The sequence below is a fragment of the Saccopteryx leptura genome, chromosome 4 (genome assembly GCF_036850995.1).
Source record: "Saccopteryx leptura isolate mSacLep1 chromosome 4, mSacLep1_pri_phased_curated, whole genome shotgun sequence".
In the NCBI taxonomy this organism is placed as follows: domain Eukaryota; kingdom Metazoa; phylum Chordata; class Mammalia; order Chiroptera; family Emballonuridae; genus Saccopteryx; species Saccopteryx leptura.
The window spans coordinates 135,821,696-135,842,600 of NC_089506.1; the positions used below are offsets into that span (position 1 = coordinate 135,821,696).

A 20,905-nucleotide genomic window follows, 5' to 3' on the forward strand; every position below is an offset into this window, starting at 1 on the left:
GTTGACCTCACTTCTGTCTGGTGGAGCTGGGAGCAGCGGAATGCCTCGGGGGACGCATCTCTGGGGGCCCTGTGATCGCCATTACCAGCAACCACATAACCACAGCAACCATCATCCAATCTACTGTTCTGGGGTGTCGTGGATTTCTAACTGACCATCATTACTGAGATAAGTGAGGGGCAGCTGGGAGAGGCGAGGGCCTGTGCTATGGGTGCCGTTTCCGCCATTAGAAATAGTGGCAGCCATCTTAATTTACACAAGATGCAACTTGCAGAATTTCAAGACAGCATCTGGGCTCAGGTGTTTTCAACTTGAGGTCAAAGCTTGAGAATCTGGAAAGGTGCCACTTGGAGGATCAAGAGGAGTGCCACTACGAACAGGAAATTTGCAGTGCCTGGAACCGATTACCAGACACTTTTAGCATCCTGAAAAATATAGCAATGGCTTCACTCACAATTTTTCCCTCTACGTACTTTTGTGAGACCTTATTCTCAGCGTTAAATAATATCAAAACCAACAAAAGAAACAGATTGACAAATGAAGTTAGTAGCGCTTGCTTGGGCTTGAAGTGTACAAAATAACCTCCAATTGAAGATTTAGCCAATGAAATTCAGCAACAAAAAAGTCACTAATAGGCAGGTTAGTTAAAGAATTCCCCCTCCTCCTCACTTATCTTAGTTCACGGCACCCCACACAAGTTAAATAATATCAAGACCAACAAAAGAAACCGACTGACTGAAGAACAAAGAAGTCACTAAGCAGGTAAGTTAAATAATTAGTTTTTGGTTTATTAAATACAGTTATATATTACAATTATACATTTTTGTTATTTAAACTATAAATATTGTGAAATTATGGTTTTTTTCTCGAAGTGACACACCACCCGAGTTATGCTCAGTTTTTTGGTGAATTTTGACACACCAAGCTCAAAAGATTGCCCATCACTGGCTTAGACCCATCTGACTGTCGACCTCTCTGGTTGGAACTTCCTCATTGTGTGGTTTACATCGATTTGGACCCACACTTGCATGTGATAAAGGCTTGAACTTTGGGTTTCCCCCTGGAGATTTGTTTGACCTGTCCACCCAACACGGAAGCAGCTAACAAGCTTTTTTACAGCTTCTTGAATTAATGGGTGGATTGTTTGTAGTGCACTCTCTGTGAAGAGGGCAGCTGGCAGTGGCTTTGTGTGGACAGCTCAGCTTTCCGCCACACTCACGGCTCCGTGGTCTGTGTCTGCTTGGAGGCATCCGTCTGCCCGGCCCGGTTCTCTTTCACTGTTCTGACTTCTATTTCCCTCTTCACTTGCAGCCTTTAGAAAGAATCCTTTTGTTTTCTTTCATGTTCCAGTGTATTGTTTCTTTGTTACCCACCGTGCATGTGTGGGGAGGAGAGAGCCCGTTTTAGTGCAGTCCACCATGTTTCTAAAACCCCCTCCTGACGTAGCAGCGATGATTTGGGTCTGTAAGGTTTTAACAGTGGGTGCATAAGACATCCTTAGCACCATTAGCTTGAGATTGCACAGCCAGTCCCTTCTTTGATGTAGAAGTTGTCATGGGTTGAATTATGTCCCCCTTATCCCAAAATATATTGAAGTCCTACTCCCCATTACTCAAAATATGACCTTATATAGAAATAGGGCTACTGTAGATGTAATAAATTAAGATGAGGTCATACTGGAGTGAGGCAGGCCCCAAATCCAGTATGACTGATGTCCTTGGAAGAAGATGCCTGTATGAAGACAGACACACAGAGAGAGGCCCTTGTGAAGGTGGAGCAGAGATTAGAGTGATATGGCTGCAACCCAAGGAATGGTGGCGGGCGCACGGAGCCCGGAAGGCAGGAAAGCCGTGCTGGAGGAAGGAGTTGGTCTGGCAGGTCCCAGAAGGGGAAGCGACAGGAGATTAAGCATTCACGGCATGAGCAGACACCGCGTTGGAGGAGGCCCTGTGGGGGCACAGGCGGCCCGGAGACTGCGGCCTATCTGGGGCTGGTTGCTCGTGGGTCTGTTTTCAAACCTACCTGATTCTACAGTTGAAGGAAAGTCATGGAACTGGATAATTTCATTTTCTTTTAAGTTTTTTTTAAATCTGGTGTTCCATTATACATGCACAAATATTAAACGAACCAATAAATAGGAGGGAAACACAGGATCCAGCATGTTCATCAAAGCTTTAGGGCAGTCAGAAGCCTAGAAGTAAATTCAGCCTCTTTTGGAACTGGACTAGAGGTAGAGGGGACTTCACATTTGAAGGAGAACATTTGTGAATACATCTCCCAGTGAGTCTGAGTTATAATTGTGAGGAATAAAAACATATCATGTAGTGAAATGTAGCCCTGACATTAGAAACTTGTATGCATTCGAGTCATACAACAGTGATATGCAAGCATGAAACATGTATTTAAAAATATATTACACGAATAAAGTAAAGTGAAAGCTCTCTGTGATGAACTTCCCCGCCTCATTCTCATGGCGGCTACGTTAAGTTTTTATTCTGTTTGTGAATAAAAACCTCTGTTCAAGAATTTTGCATTTCTAAAATGCCACCCAATCCAATACTGTCTGACTATTTGGCTTCTGAGTCTTGCAGTGTAGAGTTCTATAAATAGCTAACATGCCACATCATGAAAAGAAATAGTGATTGGCTTCTTGGAATGTCAAGTGGAATGGGTTCAAGTCATGACCAGGGCCCACCTGTCCCAACCTCACAAAGCCCCGGGCAGCTTCCGTAGGTGCTCAGGAGGAGAGAAAATGGTAAGGACTTAATGGGACCAGACTGTGTCTTGGAACATGAGGGTAAAATCACTGAGGAGAGGAACATTTGATAGAAACTAATTTCTTGACCATTTCTTTCCAAGGGAATAATATAGTCTATCCTCATAAAAGAGATCTTTTCCACAGGTACACGTAGTTATGTGGCTACTGATCTCTCTCCAGGAACCTAGCCAAGAGTGGAAAGAAAGACATACACTTTAGAAAACAGTCACTTTAATTTCCTACATGTCACCCTTAAGTGTGGCTCAGTAGTTTTTGGAGCAAGAGTTGTGTTTACTTATTTATTTTCCTCACCTACATCTGTCCTTTGCCACCATGAGGACTATTTTTTTCTGCTCACAAATGACATGGCTAATTGCTGACAAGAGGACTGCCCCTCCTATAATCTAGAAGGGTTCTGCTCCCCGGGGAACAGCCAAGAGTCTTTGTAATAGAGGAGGGAGACAGAGGAAAGGGAACTGAAGTGTGTTCTATGCTGGACCTTTGAAGAGGAGCCTCCCATAAGCATGCTTAAGACAAATAAGAGTAGCCTGACTGGCGGTGGCACAGTGGCTAGAACGACAACTTGGGATGCTGAGGCTCCAGCTTCCAAACCCTGAGGTCACCAGTCTGAGCATGGGCTTATCAACTTGAGTACAAGCTTACCACCTTGAGCACAGGGTCGCTGGCTTGAGCAAGGGGTCACTGGCTTGGCTGCAGCCCCCCAGTCAAGACACATATGAAAAAGCAATCAATGAGCAACCAAAGTGATGCAACTACGAGTTGATGCTTCTCATCCCTTCCTTCCTGTCTCTCTGTCTCTCTCTTTCTCTTGCAAAAAAAAAAAAAGGACAAACAAGAGTTAACAAGGAGAGCATGATTGGACCAAACACCTGTCAAGTTAGTCAGTTTCTTTGAATTTTTGTTTCTTCATCTATAAAATGGGAATAATAATGCTTACTTTGAAGAGACTTTTTATGATTCAAGAGAGTGTATGTCAAATGCTTAGCATATACCTGATATATCATGGGCATAGCACAACCCATCTCTGTTGACTTTTTTATTTTGGAGGATGGTGGTTTTGTATTAATAAACTAAAAACTCAGCAGAACTTCACAGCATTATTTCTTTTGAAACCAGCTTCCTCCAGCCAACAGGCTACATGCTTTGGGAATGTTTAAATATTTTAATACTTTTTATATATGATGGTGCCTTCATTTTGGAGAACTTAAAATGCTTGGCACAGATGGCAAGTTACATAATCAGTATAATTCTGGACGCCGAACTTGTGTGGGACATGATGTTTCACTCCCACTGTGACTAGCACCCACTTCAGTAATAATTAACTTCTGTATTTATTCATTCATTTTATTTTTTAGAGCTCTTTCACAAGATGATCAAGATGACATTCACTTGAAATTAGAGGATATAATTCAACTGGTAAGTTTACCCATGGTCTTATCCATCACAATGATGTGCAAACTCCCTCTCTCCAAAGGCAACATGTCTGTGCTGATAACCGAGGGCTTGGCTTAGGTTCTGTCGATGAAGCTGGTGAGATGAACCAAGTCTGGCGTGGGGTTTGGCAACTGGTCGATGACATTAATGTTGGCTAATTGTTCCACACTCTGCACCATTGCCTTCATAGCTAGAATCTTCGATAGACTTGGTACTTCAGCACCTGCCTGAGCAGACAGGAGCCTCACTTCCCTGTATGTTTCATTCCCTCCTGCTCCCACCCCATCTCTTGCAGACAGACTGTTTGAAGGCCGAGTGCTTTGAGACCTTGTCAGCCATGGAGCTGGCCGAGCAGATCACTCTCCTGGACCACATCATTTTCAGAAGCATCCCCTACGAGTGAGTGCTACCCTGACTCCAGCAGGCTCCTCTCAGGCAGGAGGAGCCAGTTTAGAGTGGACATTATTCCTAAGGCAGATGTGTGTGCAGAAGTGTGAATCTTCATCTTAAAATGGCTCGGCCCCACCGAATGTCTTTTGGTTCCAGTTTATGTTGATCTACTGATTTGGAAGAAGTGGGGACTCTCAAGTTGGTCACAGTTGTGTTTCTATATGTATAATGATGATCATAGAATGTATACCTCTCTTTACTCTCACACCCTACATTACAGAAAGCTAAAAGCACTGCTGTGACTGTGGTTCTCAAATTTCAGGGTGCTAACAATCTCTTGGGAACCCTGCTGCTGCACATGTACATTCCTACATGCCTCCTCAGAGGTCGGTTCCAGTAACATGAGACCCAGGAAACTGTGTTTTTGATGAGAATCCCAGATAATTATGGGTAGTCCAAGACTTTGAAAAAGACTGATCTTTGGTAAATGCTGTAAATTCTGCTGCCTAACTGTATAAATCAACAAGAGTTTTGAGACCATGAACTTGTCACACAGCTTTTTAATTTCCTCCTTGGTAGAGAAGGGAGGCCCTTTGAAGCCCTCCCAGCTGTTATGTTTGGTAGCCCACAGACAAGGCCTTTGTTTGGACACGTGGCAACTGTGGGTGCATGCCCTTTCTGAAAGAAAAACTAAGTTGAAAATAAGGCAGGGGGGCGGTCTAGACAAGAGATACGGACACGTTTATACAGAGAAGAGGACATCTGTGGGGAGGGAGGGCCAGGCATGGCAGGATGGATGGTAAAGGGTGGTTAGAGGGGCAGAGCTACAGCCCTATCAGAGGGGCACAGCGGGCAGAGACAGAGGAGGCCCCTGCAGACTCTCTGTGTGTTACCTTCTTTCCCTCCCTGCCCTTCTCCAGCTCCCATAGACCAATCCATGAACATGAAAAGATAAAGTAGGAACGTGGCCCAATGGCCATGCTAAGGAACCCAGAGACTGTTTGCAGACTTGAGTAGGAAACCACAGTGGCTCTGCCCCCAGCCCTGACCACCCTCCGGTGCAGAGGGAGGGCTTGGGAGGGCGCAGAGGGTGAGCCTCTGCAGAGGAAGAGAAAGAGTTAGTACTGAACCTCTTTATTCCTTTTGTGCTGGCCATTGCTTCCTAACTTCAGAGGAGGCTTTGTAATGATCTTAACAGGGACAAAGTTGCAAACAGTTGTAAGAGAAAGCGGGAAGCTAAAAAACCTCTTTCTCTTTTGCATGGAGTGGTGAGATGCGAGAGCGGAGCTGACTCACCCTGGGGGTCAGGAGCAGCAGGTGTGGGCCAATGTCAAAGTTAACGTATTTATATATATTATATAGTATTAGCAATTATTCACACCAATAATTGACCATTTTCAAAGCATTTTCTTGGTTTTCTGTTTTACCTTGAACTTTCAGAGAGTTCCTTGGGCAGGGCTGGATGAAGCCAGACAAGAATGAAAGAACACCTTACATTATGAAAACCAGCCAGCACTTTAATGACGTGAGTAACCATAAAAGTAAAACCTCGGGAATGTTACAGGAAAAATGACTGTCAGGTCTTAGGGTTCTTTTTCTAAAATAAAACTACCCACATTTAAGACAAAACTGATGTATTGTTAAGGAAAGCTTAAATCTCCTGTAAGAGTTTACAGTGATGTCCTAATTTTCAGTTAACTTCCAGATGCGAGAGGTTCACTTTTGATGGTACCCAGTTCTGGTAAGTGCTCAATAATGCATCGGTCGGTGCTATTTTCATCATTATTATTATGACTTCGTGGTCATAAACTGACTGGTTCTAACAGAATAAACAGCAAGTGTGTCACTGGTCCCCGGTGGGGCTGGTGACAGTGAAGTTAGGTTGGTGCTCCTCTTCCTCATCCTTCTGAATACACTTCAGGGTGGGAAGGGACCTCGTTGAGCACAATGACAGTACTCTGTGGCTGTGTGCAGTGCTGGCCAGCTGTGGGCCCAGCTCCCCAATCCGTTTTTCTCCAGCAATAAGATGGAGTTGCTGTACATCCACTGACTCAGAATTTGTTCTGTCCTAGTGGCCGTAGGCCTGAATTAGAGCCACAGATGTCAGAGTGTCTTCAAGCCTTTCCAGGAAAAAGGGCAAGCTCTCTTTGCAGTTACACTAAACCACAGTAAAAGGAATAATGACAATGTTTCTCTAAAAAAATATGACTACTGGGAACCCCATAGGTAAATTAACAGGTCATTTAGAATCAAAATACAGAACAGCAGTGTGGGTCCCTGAGACGGTGCTCCGGCCAGGGGGCTTGCAGAGAGCTTCCGTGCTGCACGCACGTTACCACGTACTGAGCTGTGAGGCCACTGCTTTCTAAGGACAGGACACGGGAGCCACCTCAGCCACTTTCTGAGAGGCAGAGCCTCATTGTAGAAAACAAGCCTTTATTGCCTGTGCCGTACACACACTTGGGGTGGAGTGGGCACTCAAATCAGGCTGGTTCCAAGCCCCATGCCCACTTGTCTTCACTTTGATGGCCACTGCATTGTGCCCTTGACAGTCTGCACGTGAACTTATCGTTAGCACCCACTCCCCCCAGTCTTCATCTTACTCTCTGTTTTCAGTCACAGGAAATGGCCTCACCATCCACTCACTCCCTAATCTAGAGGTCACTTCTGACTCCTTCTCCTCCCTTACCCATCCTCACCCCTAATATTAGTGAACCCCAAATCTATAGTTTTCAGACCCTTTCTCCCTCATTTTCCAATGCTGTCACCTTGACTTAGCCTCTCACCCTGTCTCTCCAGGGCCCTTAACTCACAACCCCTGCCATCTCACTGCCCGCCACCACTTCTCATGCGGGATTTGGGGAATAGCTTCTCTGAAAGGCCAATTAATTGTATCAGTTACTTTGACTAAACTTTGTAAGTGGCTTCCTCACCTTCCGGATACAGTTCAGCTGCTCAGCCTGGCCAACAAGAGCCCTGCTCCCGGTCATCCCTGTCTGTCACGAGCCCTGGGCCCCTCAGGTGGCTGCAGGCCCCCCACACACGTGCCTTCCACCTTTGTCCCTGTGCGCGTGTTCTTCTTCTCCAGTGGAGGGTGGTGGCAGCGCCTGCCCATCCTTCAGGACTCAGGCAGCCACGATCTCCTTCCGAGAGCCCCCTGTGCTCGGCCAGGTGCCCACGCTGCCTCTCTGCCCATGCCAGCCCCGCCCCAGCCTGTGCATTTCACTGTTTGTCTACCCACCTCCTCACCTTCCCATCTAGCTAAATTCAGTGCCTTAAGGTCAGGGATGCTGACTAATGTCCTTCTGTGCCCAGCACCTAAAAGAATGCTTAGTCCATAGGTGCTCAATATAAATAATTTTTTAATGACTATGCACACTGATTATTCTGAGGCACTGTGAAATCTCAGGTACTTAAAGGATCATCCAAAAATACCTGTACCTGTCAGATTTAGTACACAGATGTAATGTCAGAACCCACGGTCCCTTGTTAGCAATCAACCCTATTCTGTCCTTTGCATTTCCACGTCCTAAGTGTTGAGCTTCTGAAGCCACTGCTTTTTTTTTTTCTTGCCTTCTATTAACAGAATTAAAGTACTTAGTCTTGAAACTCTAGGTCCTTGTAACTGCTGGTGGGAAAAAATTCAACAAGATTAAAAGGAGAAATTATTCTCTCTTCCCCTTCACAGAAGTGTGTCTGGTTTGAGAGTTCATCAGGTTAGAAACAACTTGGTTTGGGGTCAAGTGTTTTCTTTCTCTGTGATGACTGAGGCCTCCTCGAGCATATACCCCACCCCACTGGTTTGGGGGGTGGGGAGGAGCATACAGAGCGGCCCCAAGAACTGAGACCCATGATAAGCAGAGGTTGCCATTCCCCAGAGTTTAAAAAAATCATCTTATTCTATTCCATTTCTTTCGTAATCGTCGGAAATAACCTCTTCATCAAAATTACTGATGAACGATGTCACCTCTTCCAACAACAAGCTGATTCTAAACAGCTGATTCTAAACATGCTTCTCTTCCCTCTGAGGATGAACAGGTGCTCATTAGTTTGTTATTCTTATTACAGACTTTAGTCACCTCAGAAAGTTGTTATTTAAATATGGACTCTGATCTCCATGTCCCTCAATACCCTGCTTTCCTGACATTTCTTCGGGGAGCCCAGGTGTTGGCCTGAATGCACTGCTTCCGCTCTTAGCTCTTGGCTCTCCTGTTGTCTCAGATGAGTAACCTGGTGGCCTCCCAGATAATGAATTATGCAGACGTCAGCTCTCGTGCCAGCGCCATTGAGAAGTGGGTGGCAGTGGCAGACATCTGCCGGTGCCTGCACAACTACAACGGCGTGCTGGAGATCACCTCAGCCTTAAACAGAAGTGCCATCTACAGGCTGAAGAAAACCTGGGCCAAGGTGTCCAAGCAGGTGAGCACCAGCGTGTGCCGCCGCCTGCTGTCGAGGGGGGAGGGGGCCTGAGCCAGGGTCAGTATTACTAACTAGGAAATAATTAACTGAAGAGAGCAGCTCAGTTGCCAAAGAAAGGTGCCAACCTGGGCAATTAATGTGTTCTTACCACTTAATTGATTCCACTCATGTGCACTGCTGAATGATTCATTTAGAAAGAAAAATATAACCCAAAACATTCATTATAACATATTTGGGACAACCTCACACAGTGTGGTTGACAGGAGTTATTTTCTGAATTATTTAGAGATATCCAGTGGTGGCGAGTGAATCCCTTCTTTCTTCCCCACAGTAACGCTAAATCCCTTAGGGCCAAACACCAGGGACCAAGGGCCTCAACATTCTCCTCTCTCTTTGTTATTCACCCAGTAAATTTAAAGTATTGGCATAATGACATAGATGTGCAGAAATAGAGCTTTCTTAATTTTCTTTTACTTGAACCTCGCTTGCTCATGCCTCTCATTTTCATTCAGGTAACTTCAGTCACACCTTGTGCCTTGCTTTCCTCCTGGCCCTCTCCGTGGGGGCGGGGGGGGGGGTTGGGGAGGGCTCCTCCAGGCTTGTGGGACAGGGTAGTCTGGGGAGCTTCAGCCTGGACATTCGAGTGCTTTTCTCAGCCACGCTGCCTGCATGTGGGTATTACCATGTGTGGGTCCCCATCCCCAAGGCCACCTTTCCATTCTCCCATGTGCATGAATGTACAGATCAGTGTCAACAACAATTTCATGTCTTGGTGAGTCTCACTTATAGCTTTCTAAGAAGGTGGTGAAGATGATCACAAAAGAAAGAATTCAGAAGGAAGGATATTGGTAGGCCAGTAGCCAAGCAATCACATATGCACTTTGATGATTTGGAAGTTAACGTTGAAAGAGATTCACCAGGAAAACCCCTTGATGTGAGATTTCACATTTAAAAGTCCCTGTTCAACATACACTTCTTAGTGCTTTCAGTTCCTGAGTTTCTCATGCATTTTGCCATTTTTCTTTCCTACACATTTTCCTCTTTTTGGCTGAGTAGTATAGACACTTCCCCTTCTCCATATGTTCTTTTTTTCCATATCAAATTTAAACATAATATCTCATTTTGATACTTTGAAAATCATATCACATCCCAAGAATCTGCCATTGTGGGAGAGAATTGAGCATCTCTTGGTAATTCACTGTCTTCTCAAACCATAGGAATATTTTCATGACATACTAAGTCACTTGTTTCTTTCTAGACAAAAGCTCTAATGGACAAACTTCAGAAGACTGTTTCATCTGAAGGAAGATTTAAAAATCTCAGAGAAGCCCTTAAAAAGTATGTATATCTTCATTAAATTACCCATAATTCATAAATATATTCAAATAATTTATGTAGCATACAATTAGTGGCCTAACTTCTACTTTCTTTGTAATGAAAATAAATAAGAAACAACTTGCGTAATCTGAATTTCCTTTTCATTTGGAATACTGTGCATTACAGTAAGTGTCATGTGAATAGTATGCAGAGTATTCCAAATAAGAAAAAAAATATCACCATATAAATCAAACCATGACTTACTATAAAAAGTTTGTTTTGGTACTTCTTAAGCTAAGTACAATGTTATCCTATGATTTTTTTTATTTTAAATATCCCAGCACCTATTGATTATTGTTACTTTGGCTTTTTATTGCTGGATTATTCTTTGTTAAGAAAGAGAGAGAAAAAGAGAAGAGATGAGAGGAGAAAAATAGGATAGGATAGAATAGAATAGAATAGAATAGAATAGAATAGAATAGAATAGAATAGAATAGAATAGAATAGAATAGAATAGAATCTATCTCCAGCAACTGGGTTTTTTAGAATTCCACACAGGTCCTGTCATGCCACAAGTGAAAGTAAGACTCCTAGAGATAACAACTACAACAATAGACAATAACTATCCACTGAATACTTACTAAGTTACAGACTCCATGCTAAGTGCTTGATGTGCTTTGGTTAAGCCTCACAGCTAACTAGAGACATACATTTTCATTGTCTCCATTTTACAGGTGAGGAAGCTGCAGCTCAGAGAGTTAGCCCAACCTCACTTAGTAAGTTGTTGTGCTGGGGCTCAAACCTGTTTTCTCCAGATCCTAGGTCCATGTTCTCAGCTCTGAATTCTGAGAACACCCAGTGTAACTCACCTCAAAAAGCAAACAAACAAAAAACAAGGAAGGTCTCACATTAGTGTGCAGTTGTGGTATTAGTTATATCTCTACCTTCTAAAACAATTAAATGCTAACTAAAACAGAAAACAAGTTTCACAAGCTCTAATCACATTGATTTTTCCACTCGGTTCTTGAAGGTCGAGGGTTTACATTTCAATAAGGTGAGGGATTTCCTACAGGCTTTTATCCCCAGATGAGTGTAGCCCATTTACAAGTACTGCAAACAGGTAAGTGCGGACAAGCACTGCTAGCAAATACTTTGTATTTGTCTGTGAGTTACTCTGTTGTTTAAACATGCCACAGTCTCACACACACAGTAAAGCATGGACTGTAATTTTGTGTTGCATTTCATTGGGAGATGATGTATTTAAAACTGCATATCATGAGTGTGCTTCTGAAAATGGAATTAGAAGGCTTTATTCTTCAGGATTGAAGCAACTAGTTCCTTCCTGTCTAACTGGGAGGGAAACTGACATTTGTGTGAATGACATGAGAACAGTGCCCGTTGGTCTTGCAGTTGTAACCCCCCGGCCGTTCCTTATCTGGGGATGTACCTGACAGACCTGGCATTTATTGAAGAAGGGACACCAAACTTTACTGAAGAAGGCCTTGTCAATTTCTCCAAAATGAGAATGGTAGGTGCTAATTTCCTGATCACCCTGTTTCAGTGACTCCACTGGCATGTAGAAAAGAGGCTGTCATGAAAGTCGCTGCCTGCTTTCTAACCTAGAAGTGGATGGGTGGCGGACAGTGGGTCTCATACCTGATCTTTTCAGCTGAGCCATTTCAGCTTGCAGCGTTAGCAAAGGGGATGGAGGGAAAGGTCCTGGATGACTGTCTAAGACTGGCCATGGATACACAGATGCTGAAGGCTTCTTGCTCAATGACCAGGTTCTGAGCACCAAGTTAGAAGGAGGGAGTCCATAGACAACAACACCCAGAGTTTGCTACTCCTGAGCCTGAGGCCATCCAGTGCCAGCTGTTTCTGTGATTGTGAATTCAGTATCTTCTTCTTGTGAGCATTTTGCACAGCCCACTGAAAGGCAAGACAGCCCTGAGCATAGGGAGTGACTGGACAGAGCCCCAGATTCCTCACTGGAAGGAGTGACTGTCTGCTCTGCTGTAGGCTCTGGAAGGATGTGCTACAACACAGGAAAATACTTTCGCTAGGCTTCTGTTGTTTTTCTTTGTCAGATATCACACATCGTCAGAGAGATACGCCAGTTCCAGCAGACTGCCTATCGAATAGACCATCAGCCAAAGGTAATACTGGGGTTGTAAGAGAATTTAATAAACAAAAAAGAAGAAATTAATGAATTAGAAACAGCAGTTGAGTTCATCAATAATACCAAAAGCTGACTCAGAGAACAGACCAATAAAATAGACAAATCTTTGGCAAGTCTGATTAAGAAAAAAGAAAGAAGGTAAAATAGATTAAATTTATCATCAAGTTCTATCGATTTTACATTCTATATTTTCCTTGACTCTGTCTACGTCACCGCCATCCCTGGTCCAAGCTACTAGTATTGGTTACCTGGTCTACTGCATTCACTCTCCAATGCAAAATCCATTCTACAAATTATAGCCAGATAGAACTCTTTAGAAAAAAAAAAGAAAAATGTGTCCGCAACTTGCATAAAATATTTTATTGGTTTCCTATTGCTCTTTGGATAAAGAAAGAAGAAAATCTTGGTATGTCCAAGAAGCCTTGCAATATGTGGCCCTCTTTATCTTTCAAGATTCATCTCACATCATATATCCCCTTTACCCCTCCTCCCTCCTTTCCAGCCATAACTGCCCTTCCTCCCTCCCTCCCTCCCTCCCTCCCTCCCTCCCTCCCTCACTTCCTTCTTCCCTCCCTCCCTCCCTTCCTTCTTCCCTCCCTCCCTCCCTCCCTTCTTCCCTCCCTCCCTTCCTCCCTCCCTCCCTTTCTCCCTTCCTCCCTCCCTTCCTTCCTTCCTTCCTTCCATCCTTTCTTCCTTCCTCCCTTCCATTTTTTAATAGATGTTATTTTTAAGAATCATTTCAGCTTTACAGAAAAATTGAGAAGGCAGTGCAGAAGATTCCCATATAATTTACAGGAGGTTTTCCCTACTATTTCATGGAAATTTAAAAATTTATCATAAAACTAATAAGAAAGTTTAGAGAGACAAAAAACAGACAAGAACTTTTTGAAAAATAAGAATAATAAGGGAGAGCTTTCCTCACCAAATATAGGTGCATGCTCTAGTGAATAAAAGAGGATCATATGGGTACAGAAATACAAATTAAATAGAGCAGGATAAAGGCCAGGTGTATATTTTATCTACATGAAAGTATAATCTGGATAAAGGAGGCATTTTTTAAAAATTGCCAATTTTTAAAAATTGACCAGTCAGTAAATGGAATAAGAATTTTGGCTCTCCATCTAATATCATTCATAAAAATGAATTCCAGACAAGCTCATTTTCTAAATATAAAAGGAAACACTAAATGACTTGAATAAAATATAGAATAAAATGTTCATGATCTTTAGATTTGGAAGACTTTTTTAAGCACAGAATGCAAAGCTGTGAAGACAAGCTTGATTGAGTTTATCACATCAAAATGAAAAACGCCTACACGACAAAAGGCAATTACTTACGAAGTCAAAACACAAGTAGTAGTTTAGGAGAGAATATTCTTAACAGAAAACAAAAAGGTGGGATAAAAGTATTCTTATGAATTCATAAGACATAAACCATTCATTTGGTAAAGCTATGTACAGGTAACTAACTCACAGAAGAAAAAACAAAACTGGCCAGTACATATTTGAAAAATGCTCAATTTCACTAATAAGAAGAAAAAATGTAAATTATAATAAGGCATCATTTTTACCTATCAGAGAGACAAAATTAATATAAAACATTAGTTTAGGTATGGCATAATAGATACTCTCATGATAGTTTTGGAGATCATTTTACATCATCTTTTAAAATCTAAAGTTGATATACTACTGAGTGACTGGAACCCTTCCACATTGTGAGAGTGACATGGTAAAACCACCTTGGAAAATGGTGTCACATGGATGGTTCCTATAAGGGGTTAATGTGAGTCTGCTGATAACTTAGCAGTATCTAAGAGGGGAGTGAAACATGCCCATTAAAAGTCTAGCATAAGCCTGACCAGGTGGTGGCGCAGTGGATAGAGCATCAGACTGGGACGCAGAGGTCCCAGGTTCGAGACCCTGAGGTCGCCAGCTTGAGCGCGGGCTCATCTGGTTTGAGCAAAGTTCACCAGCTTGAGCACAAGGTCTCTGGCTCAAGCAAGGGGTCACTTAGTCTGCTGTAGCCCCACAGTCAAGGCACATACAAGAAAGCAATCAATGAACAACTAAGGTGCCGCAACGAAGAATTGATGTTTCTCATCTGTCTCCCTTCCTGTCTGTCTGTCCCTATCTGACTCTCTCTGTCTCTGCCACACAAAAAAACAAAACAAAACAAAAAGTCTAGCATAAAGCATTCATAGCATTTCTTAATAGCCAGAAATTGGAAACAACTCAGGGCTGCATAAATAAATGAACGATAAACAAATGTGGTCTGTCTGTGCAATGGGATACCACTCACCCTGCAGTCAGGACAGTGAACCAGGACAGACTACTGATACGTGCCACAAGTAGATGAATCTCAAAACATGCAGCTGAATGAAAGAAGCTACACACAAAAGAGCAGGTACTGTGATTCCATTACATAAAGTTCTAGGCAGACAGAACTAATACGTGACAGCAGAAATGGGAGCGTCGGGTGCTTCTCGGAGCAGACTGACTGGGAGCGGTGTGAGGACACTTTCCTGGGTTGTGGCATTGCTCTGTATCTGTGTAGGTCACGTGGGGAAATACACTTGTGAAAACAAACTAGACTACGTATTCATTTTACATATGTAAGCTGTAGCTCAATAAAAATAAAGACATATGTACATGGAATGCCCCCAAGCCCCCACATTTTCATTCCTATGTCACTTCCTTTCCTTTCATTTCTAGCCTCTACCCTAGAGGGACACTCACTTGTGGGCATGAGAAAGCATGCTTACAAACATTTCACAGCAACTTTGTACAGTCGTGAAGCAGGACAGCAGCTGACCTGCAGCGTGCCACGCTGTTCAGGCTGCAGCGGTTCGAGCCTGTGGGGGGGGCGTGGAGCTCGGCACGGCTTAGCGTTAAGACGTGAAAGCAGAATACAGTGTACAATATGATACTGATTATGATAAGGAGGAAAAGATTTCCGTAAGTACATGCAATCTCTAGAAAGACAGTAAAACATTTAGGATAATACAAACCAAATGATAAGAGCATATCTCCTGGTGAGTTAGGAGGGGATTAGAAACATTTGATTTTTTTTTTTTTTTTTTTTTTTTTGCACTGAGAATATAATCCCTTTTTTTAGTTATGTAAAAATTTTTAATGTTTAAAAGAATATGTTGAATTGTGCCAGATTCCAATCAGAAAATGCATGTACCGATATTCTGAAAAAATCTAAAAGCTAAGATCTCCTTTTTGCTCCAGGTCACTCAGTACTTGCTGGACAAAGCCCTCATCATAGATGAAGATACACTGTATGACCTGTCACTAAAAATTGAACCTCGGCTCCCTGCTTGACGATTTGGCCTTGCCCTGGGTCCGTGGAATTTTCACGGAAAGGGAGATGAATAGAACTGTGTGTGCCACGCCTCCCACGGTCCAGGGAGCACAGAGAGGACAGGCCGAAGCCGAGTCTCCTCTGTCCATGGAAGAAGATGGCGCTGAACTGAACTCTGTCCAGTCAAGGGGCCCAGAAGTTGGGGGTCAAAGACAGCTATTGCAGACTGGGGTGGGAAGGTGGAAATAATGCTATTGTGTAGAGTTGATGGCACATTCTGCATAAGAGAATGTAAGGTGGGAGTTGTGGTAGCCATTTTAATGACCCAGGTAAGAAGACCAGTTCCAAACTCTGCCCCAAGTTCTGTTAGAACTTGAGGATGAGGATTCATGAAAAAGGCTTGTGATGTTTCTCTGGCACTTTATTGGCCTGGGCACACCTACCAGTCTTCTCATAGGTTTAACTGTTTCCATTACATTCTCTTTTCTACAAGCTTCAGAAAAGCTGCGGCTTCCTTTGTACGGATGGCCGACACACGCAGTTCCAGGCTCCAGCATGTGCATGGTTCCCAGTGCATGGAGGAATGATGGCATGTTCGGGACCTGCTTTTTCAGTTTTTAAGCAACAAGAGAGGAAAGACATGATGAAGGTCAAGTGAATTTGTACATAATATTTCTTTAATTAAAAACTCAATAGGCTGTGCCCCTGAGGATTCCAGCCAGTGGCTGCACAAGGTGGGGTAGGGGCTTCCTCCTGAGCCTGTGGCACCGAAGCAGCCAGCGCCCTTGAAGGAACAGGTGCAGAGTTTGCAAAACGGTGCCCGCGCACCTCGCCGACAAGACTGGGGAGTGAGGCAGAAGGCCACGGAGCGCTGTGGGGCGAGTGAGCCCCGTGCTGAGTGGGAAGGTGCAGTGTTTGTAGACCCTCAGCCCCTTCCTGTGCTCGCCTCCCACACACAGGAATGTGGGCATCTCTTATGACGTACACAAACCACATTTAGGCTCGTTACGAAGATTGGTTGTCTTTTCTAAACAGTTGTTTAGTGGGAATTTCTTTTTAAAACCCACGTTTCCATGTGTTATTGGTGGACAGTTCTTCCCCAACCATCTTTTTTTTAATTTTTATATTTTTTGAGTGAAAATAGTGTACCTGTATGGGAAATGGGTCCAAACACTCAGCAGCCATTACAGCAGAAACCACTGTGGAGCCAGTGCGCCGCCCTGCGGGGAGAGGGGCCTCGCTTCTCCAGGGGGTTGGCTCTCGTGTGTACCTCCCTCCTCGCTTCTCAGGGAGACCTCTGCTCTAAAAGAAGTAAGAGAAAACACATACAGTTATTGTTACCTGAGCCTATGACACCTGATATTTTTGCTTAGGGGTATGAAGCATATGGATGCTGACAATGAACAAGACTGATCTGTGTGGCTCTCTCCCCCCTTTCTCTGCACGTGATGTTGTTAGAGCTCACAGCTGATTGGCAAACTCATCTTGCTGGCTCGTCAGACCTAGTGGAAGGCTAACTTTGCTAACATAGAGATGAAAACTTTATATTTTCCCTGCATGATAAGGGCCATCTCTGTACATAACTATATAGTGAAATATCAAGTAAGTAAAAGAAAATATAAATATTATAAATAGTATTTCAAGAGCATTCCAAAAATATTTTCAATAGCTCATATTAGCCAACAGTGTAGCACTAAACCCCAGGAGGGTTACTTATGGATGCTTTATTTTTTTCTTTTCTTTCTTTCTCTCTTTCTTTCTTTGCTTTTCTGTTGTTGTTGTTTTACAAAAAGTTGCTTGTTTGTCCTTTTTAGTTAAAATTAAGAGGTTGAAGCATCTTGATGCATGATAAAAAGCATGGGTTGTTTGGGTCCTAACAATGCATACCTTGCGATTTATTTCTGTGTTCAGACACTGAGGGCTTGAACTAATATATCAGTCGCATCAAGCACCTTAAGGTCTTGCAGAAGAAAAGGAAGTAAAGGTTAACTTTCTGGATTCAAAAACACAGTCTTGGAAGGTGAATGAAAACCAGGACAACCAGTGAAAGGACCACACACACACACAGTACTTTCCGGCAAAACAACTCCTGGAAAGGGCAATGCCTCTGATTCAGCCTCAGAGTCTCCAAAGTCGGAATTCCAGAAGGGAGGGGGTGGTTCTGTGTGTGCTTTCTCTGGAAGTTTGGACCCGTGTTTCTCTGAATCATATATTCCAGAGGCAGTGCAGAATTACAGAAAAATAAGAGATAGAGGAATTTCCAAATGCCCTTCCGCTTTTGGCATGCAGGTTTTCCCTCAAGAAGAGAGAAAGCTTTCACGTTTATTTTGTGCAGAATATTGGAAGCTCCCCCTTGTGGTCAGCTGTCAGCACTGTCATTTGTTATGCTGACTTTGAACGTTTTCCTGAGCTTTTCAAGTCCCTCTGCTTCGCGGAATCTGAAACCTGGCTGGCGCTGTGAGGCTGTGAGAGAACTCCGTCTCTAGGGGAGTTCCTTTGGATGACCTGCACGTTTCTGGGCCAGTGGAGAGAGGAACGTGCATTTTAAAAACCTCAATTTGATCACATTTAAAATCCCCAAGGCAATTTGTGATGTTTCTTCCAATTGTTAAAGCACCCATCCTCTCCTGCTCTGCAAGCTTTGTGAGTATTGCTGGAGCATAAACCCCAGCTGCGGCTACCTGTATTCCATTATGAGACCATTTCAAAACGTAGGTGGGAGGTCAGCCTCTAACCAGATAGCAAACACTTGTACGATTGCAAAATTAACCCAGAAAATCAGAAGTAAAATTCAATTTCATGCTTGCAGATGAAGACCCACATTTTGTACTGTCAGTGAAGTTACCTTGGGATTTTAGAGGATGCCATTGGTTATTAACATCTAGTTTTGCTACAGGGACAAATCTCTTCCTTAGGCCAATATATTATGTGACAGAGTCAGGCATGAAGTAGAATGTTGTCGCTTTTCTTTAGTGTTTTCCTGAGGGAATTTTAAACAACTGTTGCAATAGTTTCGAGTGGCTCTCACACAAAGTCTCAGTAACTGATTGTTAAATTTCAGTACTACTTAACAACAAATGAAACTCATAGATACTGAATAACTTGAAATAGAAAAATTCATTTTGTTTCCAATTTGGAGCGTGTAGGATGATGGACCATGTCATTATATGAGACAAGACCTTGGGCCAGCAATGTGGAGCTATTATAAAGTAATAACTATTATTTATGGCTGAAGAATGGAACCAGGTTAATGTCTAGAGCCAGAAGGAATAAATAAGATTCGTTTTCTTTTCATTAAGACAACAGACTATAAGTAATGACTTGGTTACAGAGGTCACTGTTAATCCTGGTAATAAGACTTGAGTCAATGAAATATAATTGAGTGTCATTTCTTTGGTTCTGTTAGCGACTTACAGTTAAGGCAGGGAAGAGCCAAAAAGATAACAAGAAGCAGAAAACAATCATTTTGTTGTAGGTATAAATATCTAAATGATACAGAAAATTCTATATCCGGGCTGCCACAGAGCCTGACATTAACATTAGAGTTGATTGTACTTGAGCTCATCTGCTCCAGAAAAATAATAGTTCTACTTAATGATGCTGAACCACTATCTTTTACACAACCCATTTCATTTTCCCTTAGAAAGGCAGTTATGAAAGAGCCTGGACTGGGCTTCTTTGCCCTGAGTCCTAAACCCAGATCCACACCTACAAGCTGGGAAAACTGAGGCCAGTGCTGCAACCCTCTGAGCGTCAGTCTCCTCACCTGCATAGTAGAGTTAGTAAGTAATTCTGTGCCTCCCACCTCACAGGCTCTCATGAGGACAAAATGGGTCAGACTATAAACTGTAAAGTTCTGTCCAAATGTGAGGTAACATGATTACCATCCTCATCTCTCTTTTGCAGAAGATTTAAATGTATTTCTTTGTTATTTGTATATGTGTGTGTGTGTACATACATGCTCAATGGACAAACCCATTTGTTACTTTGAGAAGCATATTGTTTGTGTCCGTGACTTTGGAAATCTGCCGACTGTGATTCCAACAGAAGGATTTGTGCTGTGGCCTAACACACGCCATGTGAGGTGTGGGCTCTGCCTATATATGCAAATTAAACTTCTCCTTTCTTGAATTCTTTTTGTATTTTTCTACATTGTCTTCTTTATAGCCATGAGCTGCTGCGTGACTCCAATGGCCGAGGCCAGGCAGGTCCACACTGATTTGGGCGGAATGTAGAGGAACTGTGGAGCTGGAAAGGGTGGGGCCACTCCGTTTAATAGAGTCTCACAATGGTGGACGAGCACACAGGCAGGGAAACTGCTTCTCACAGCATCAAGCAAACAGCAAAATGGCCCTCACAGTGGCTGCAGGCAATCCACAATCGACCGTCCACTACCCACCCTGAGGGCAAGCACCCATAGCCTTACATAGCCTACACACACGTGCCTCTGCCACGTGCTCATGCACCACTCAAGCAAAGTGCTTGCAGCAGGTAAACCAGTGAGCAAGCCTAATACAGTTGTTTTCCCAACAAGCTACTTCAGAAATTTTTTTACTTATAGTTTTGGGATAAAATGGTTTAGAAGAAATTCATATTTCAGGCATTCAAAATTAAAGATTTTGAGGGGCTTCAAAAGACATGGTTAAGGGTCCTGTAGGACGTTGCATCCACCGGGTACCAGAACAAACGTCAGAGACTTTCAGGAGTTAAGATGTTACTTTATTGGCCAGTTTGACCTGCACAGGGGCGAACTCCCAAGATGTCTGGAGACACCGTGCCCACAAGGAGCTGCAAACGGAAGCCGCGCCTGGCACTTACAGCCAGGCCCTTATATATCCTAAGTGAGCAAGCATAGTACAGAAGCAGATGTGGCAGTTTAGCTATTGGCTAGGGAGGTCACACGCAGCATAGCAACAGGGGCCGGCATAGCAACAGGGGCCAGTTTTAGCTTAGTGGCGAATTTCAAACCTAAATTTCTGATAAGGGTCTCTGACCTTTGTTCTCAGCCTCACAGGAGCCCTATCAGCACTCCCTGTTCCTTCAATAGTTACACTCTTGGCAGCCCCAGCATATCAGCACTC

The 20,905-nt window shown here is 43.3% G+C and overlaps 1 protein-coding gene across 5 annotated transcripts in view; it reads left to right on the top strand.

Moving 5' to 3' along the window:
• RASGRF2 (Ras protein specific guanine nucleotide releasing factor 2) overlaps positions 1-19,955 on the top strand; it is a 267,895-nt gene extending 247,940 nt beyond the window's left edge. For all 5 annotated transcript variants that reach the window (XM_066381760.1, XM_066381761.1, XM_066381762.1 and 2 more), the window contains 8 exons: positions 4,135-4,195; positions 4,509-4,612; positions 6,044-6,128; positions 8,825-9,022; positions 10,281-10,360; positions 11,750-11,867; positions 12,427-12,495; positions 15,752-19,955. In XM_066381760.1, coding sequence (XP_066237857.1) covers positions 4,135-4,195; positions 4,509-4,612; positions 6,044-6,128; positions 8,825-9,022; positions 10,281-10,360; positions 11,750-11,867; positions 12,427-12,495; positions 15,752-15,844 — 808 coding nt within the window. In that variant the 3' untranslated portion in view covers positions 15,845-19,955. The remainder of the gene's footprint in view (positions 1-4,134; positions 4,196-4,508; positions 4,613-6,043; positions 6,129-8,824; positions 9,023-10,280; positions 10,361-11,749; positions 11,868-12,426; positions 12,496-15,751) is intronic.
• The last annotated feature ends 950 nt before the right edge of the window (positions 19,956-20,905 follow it).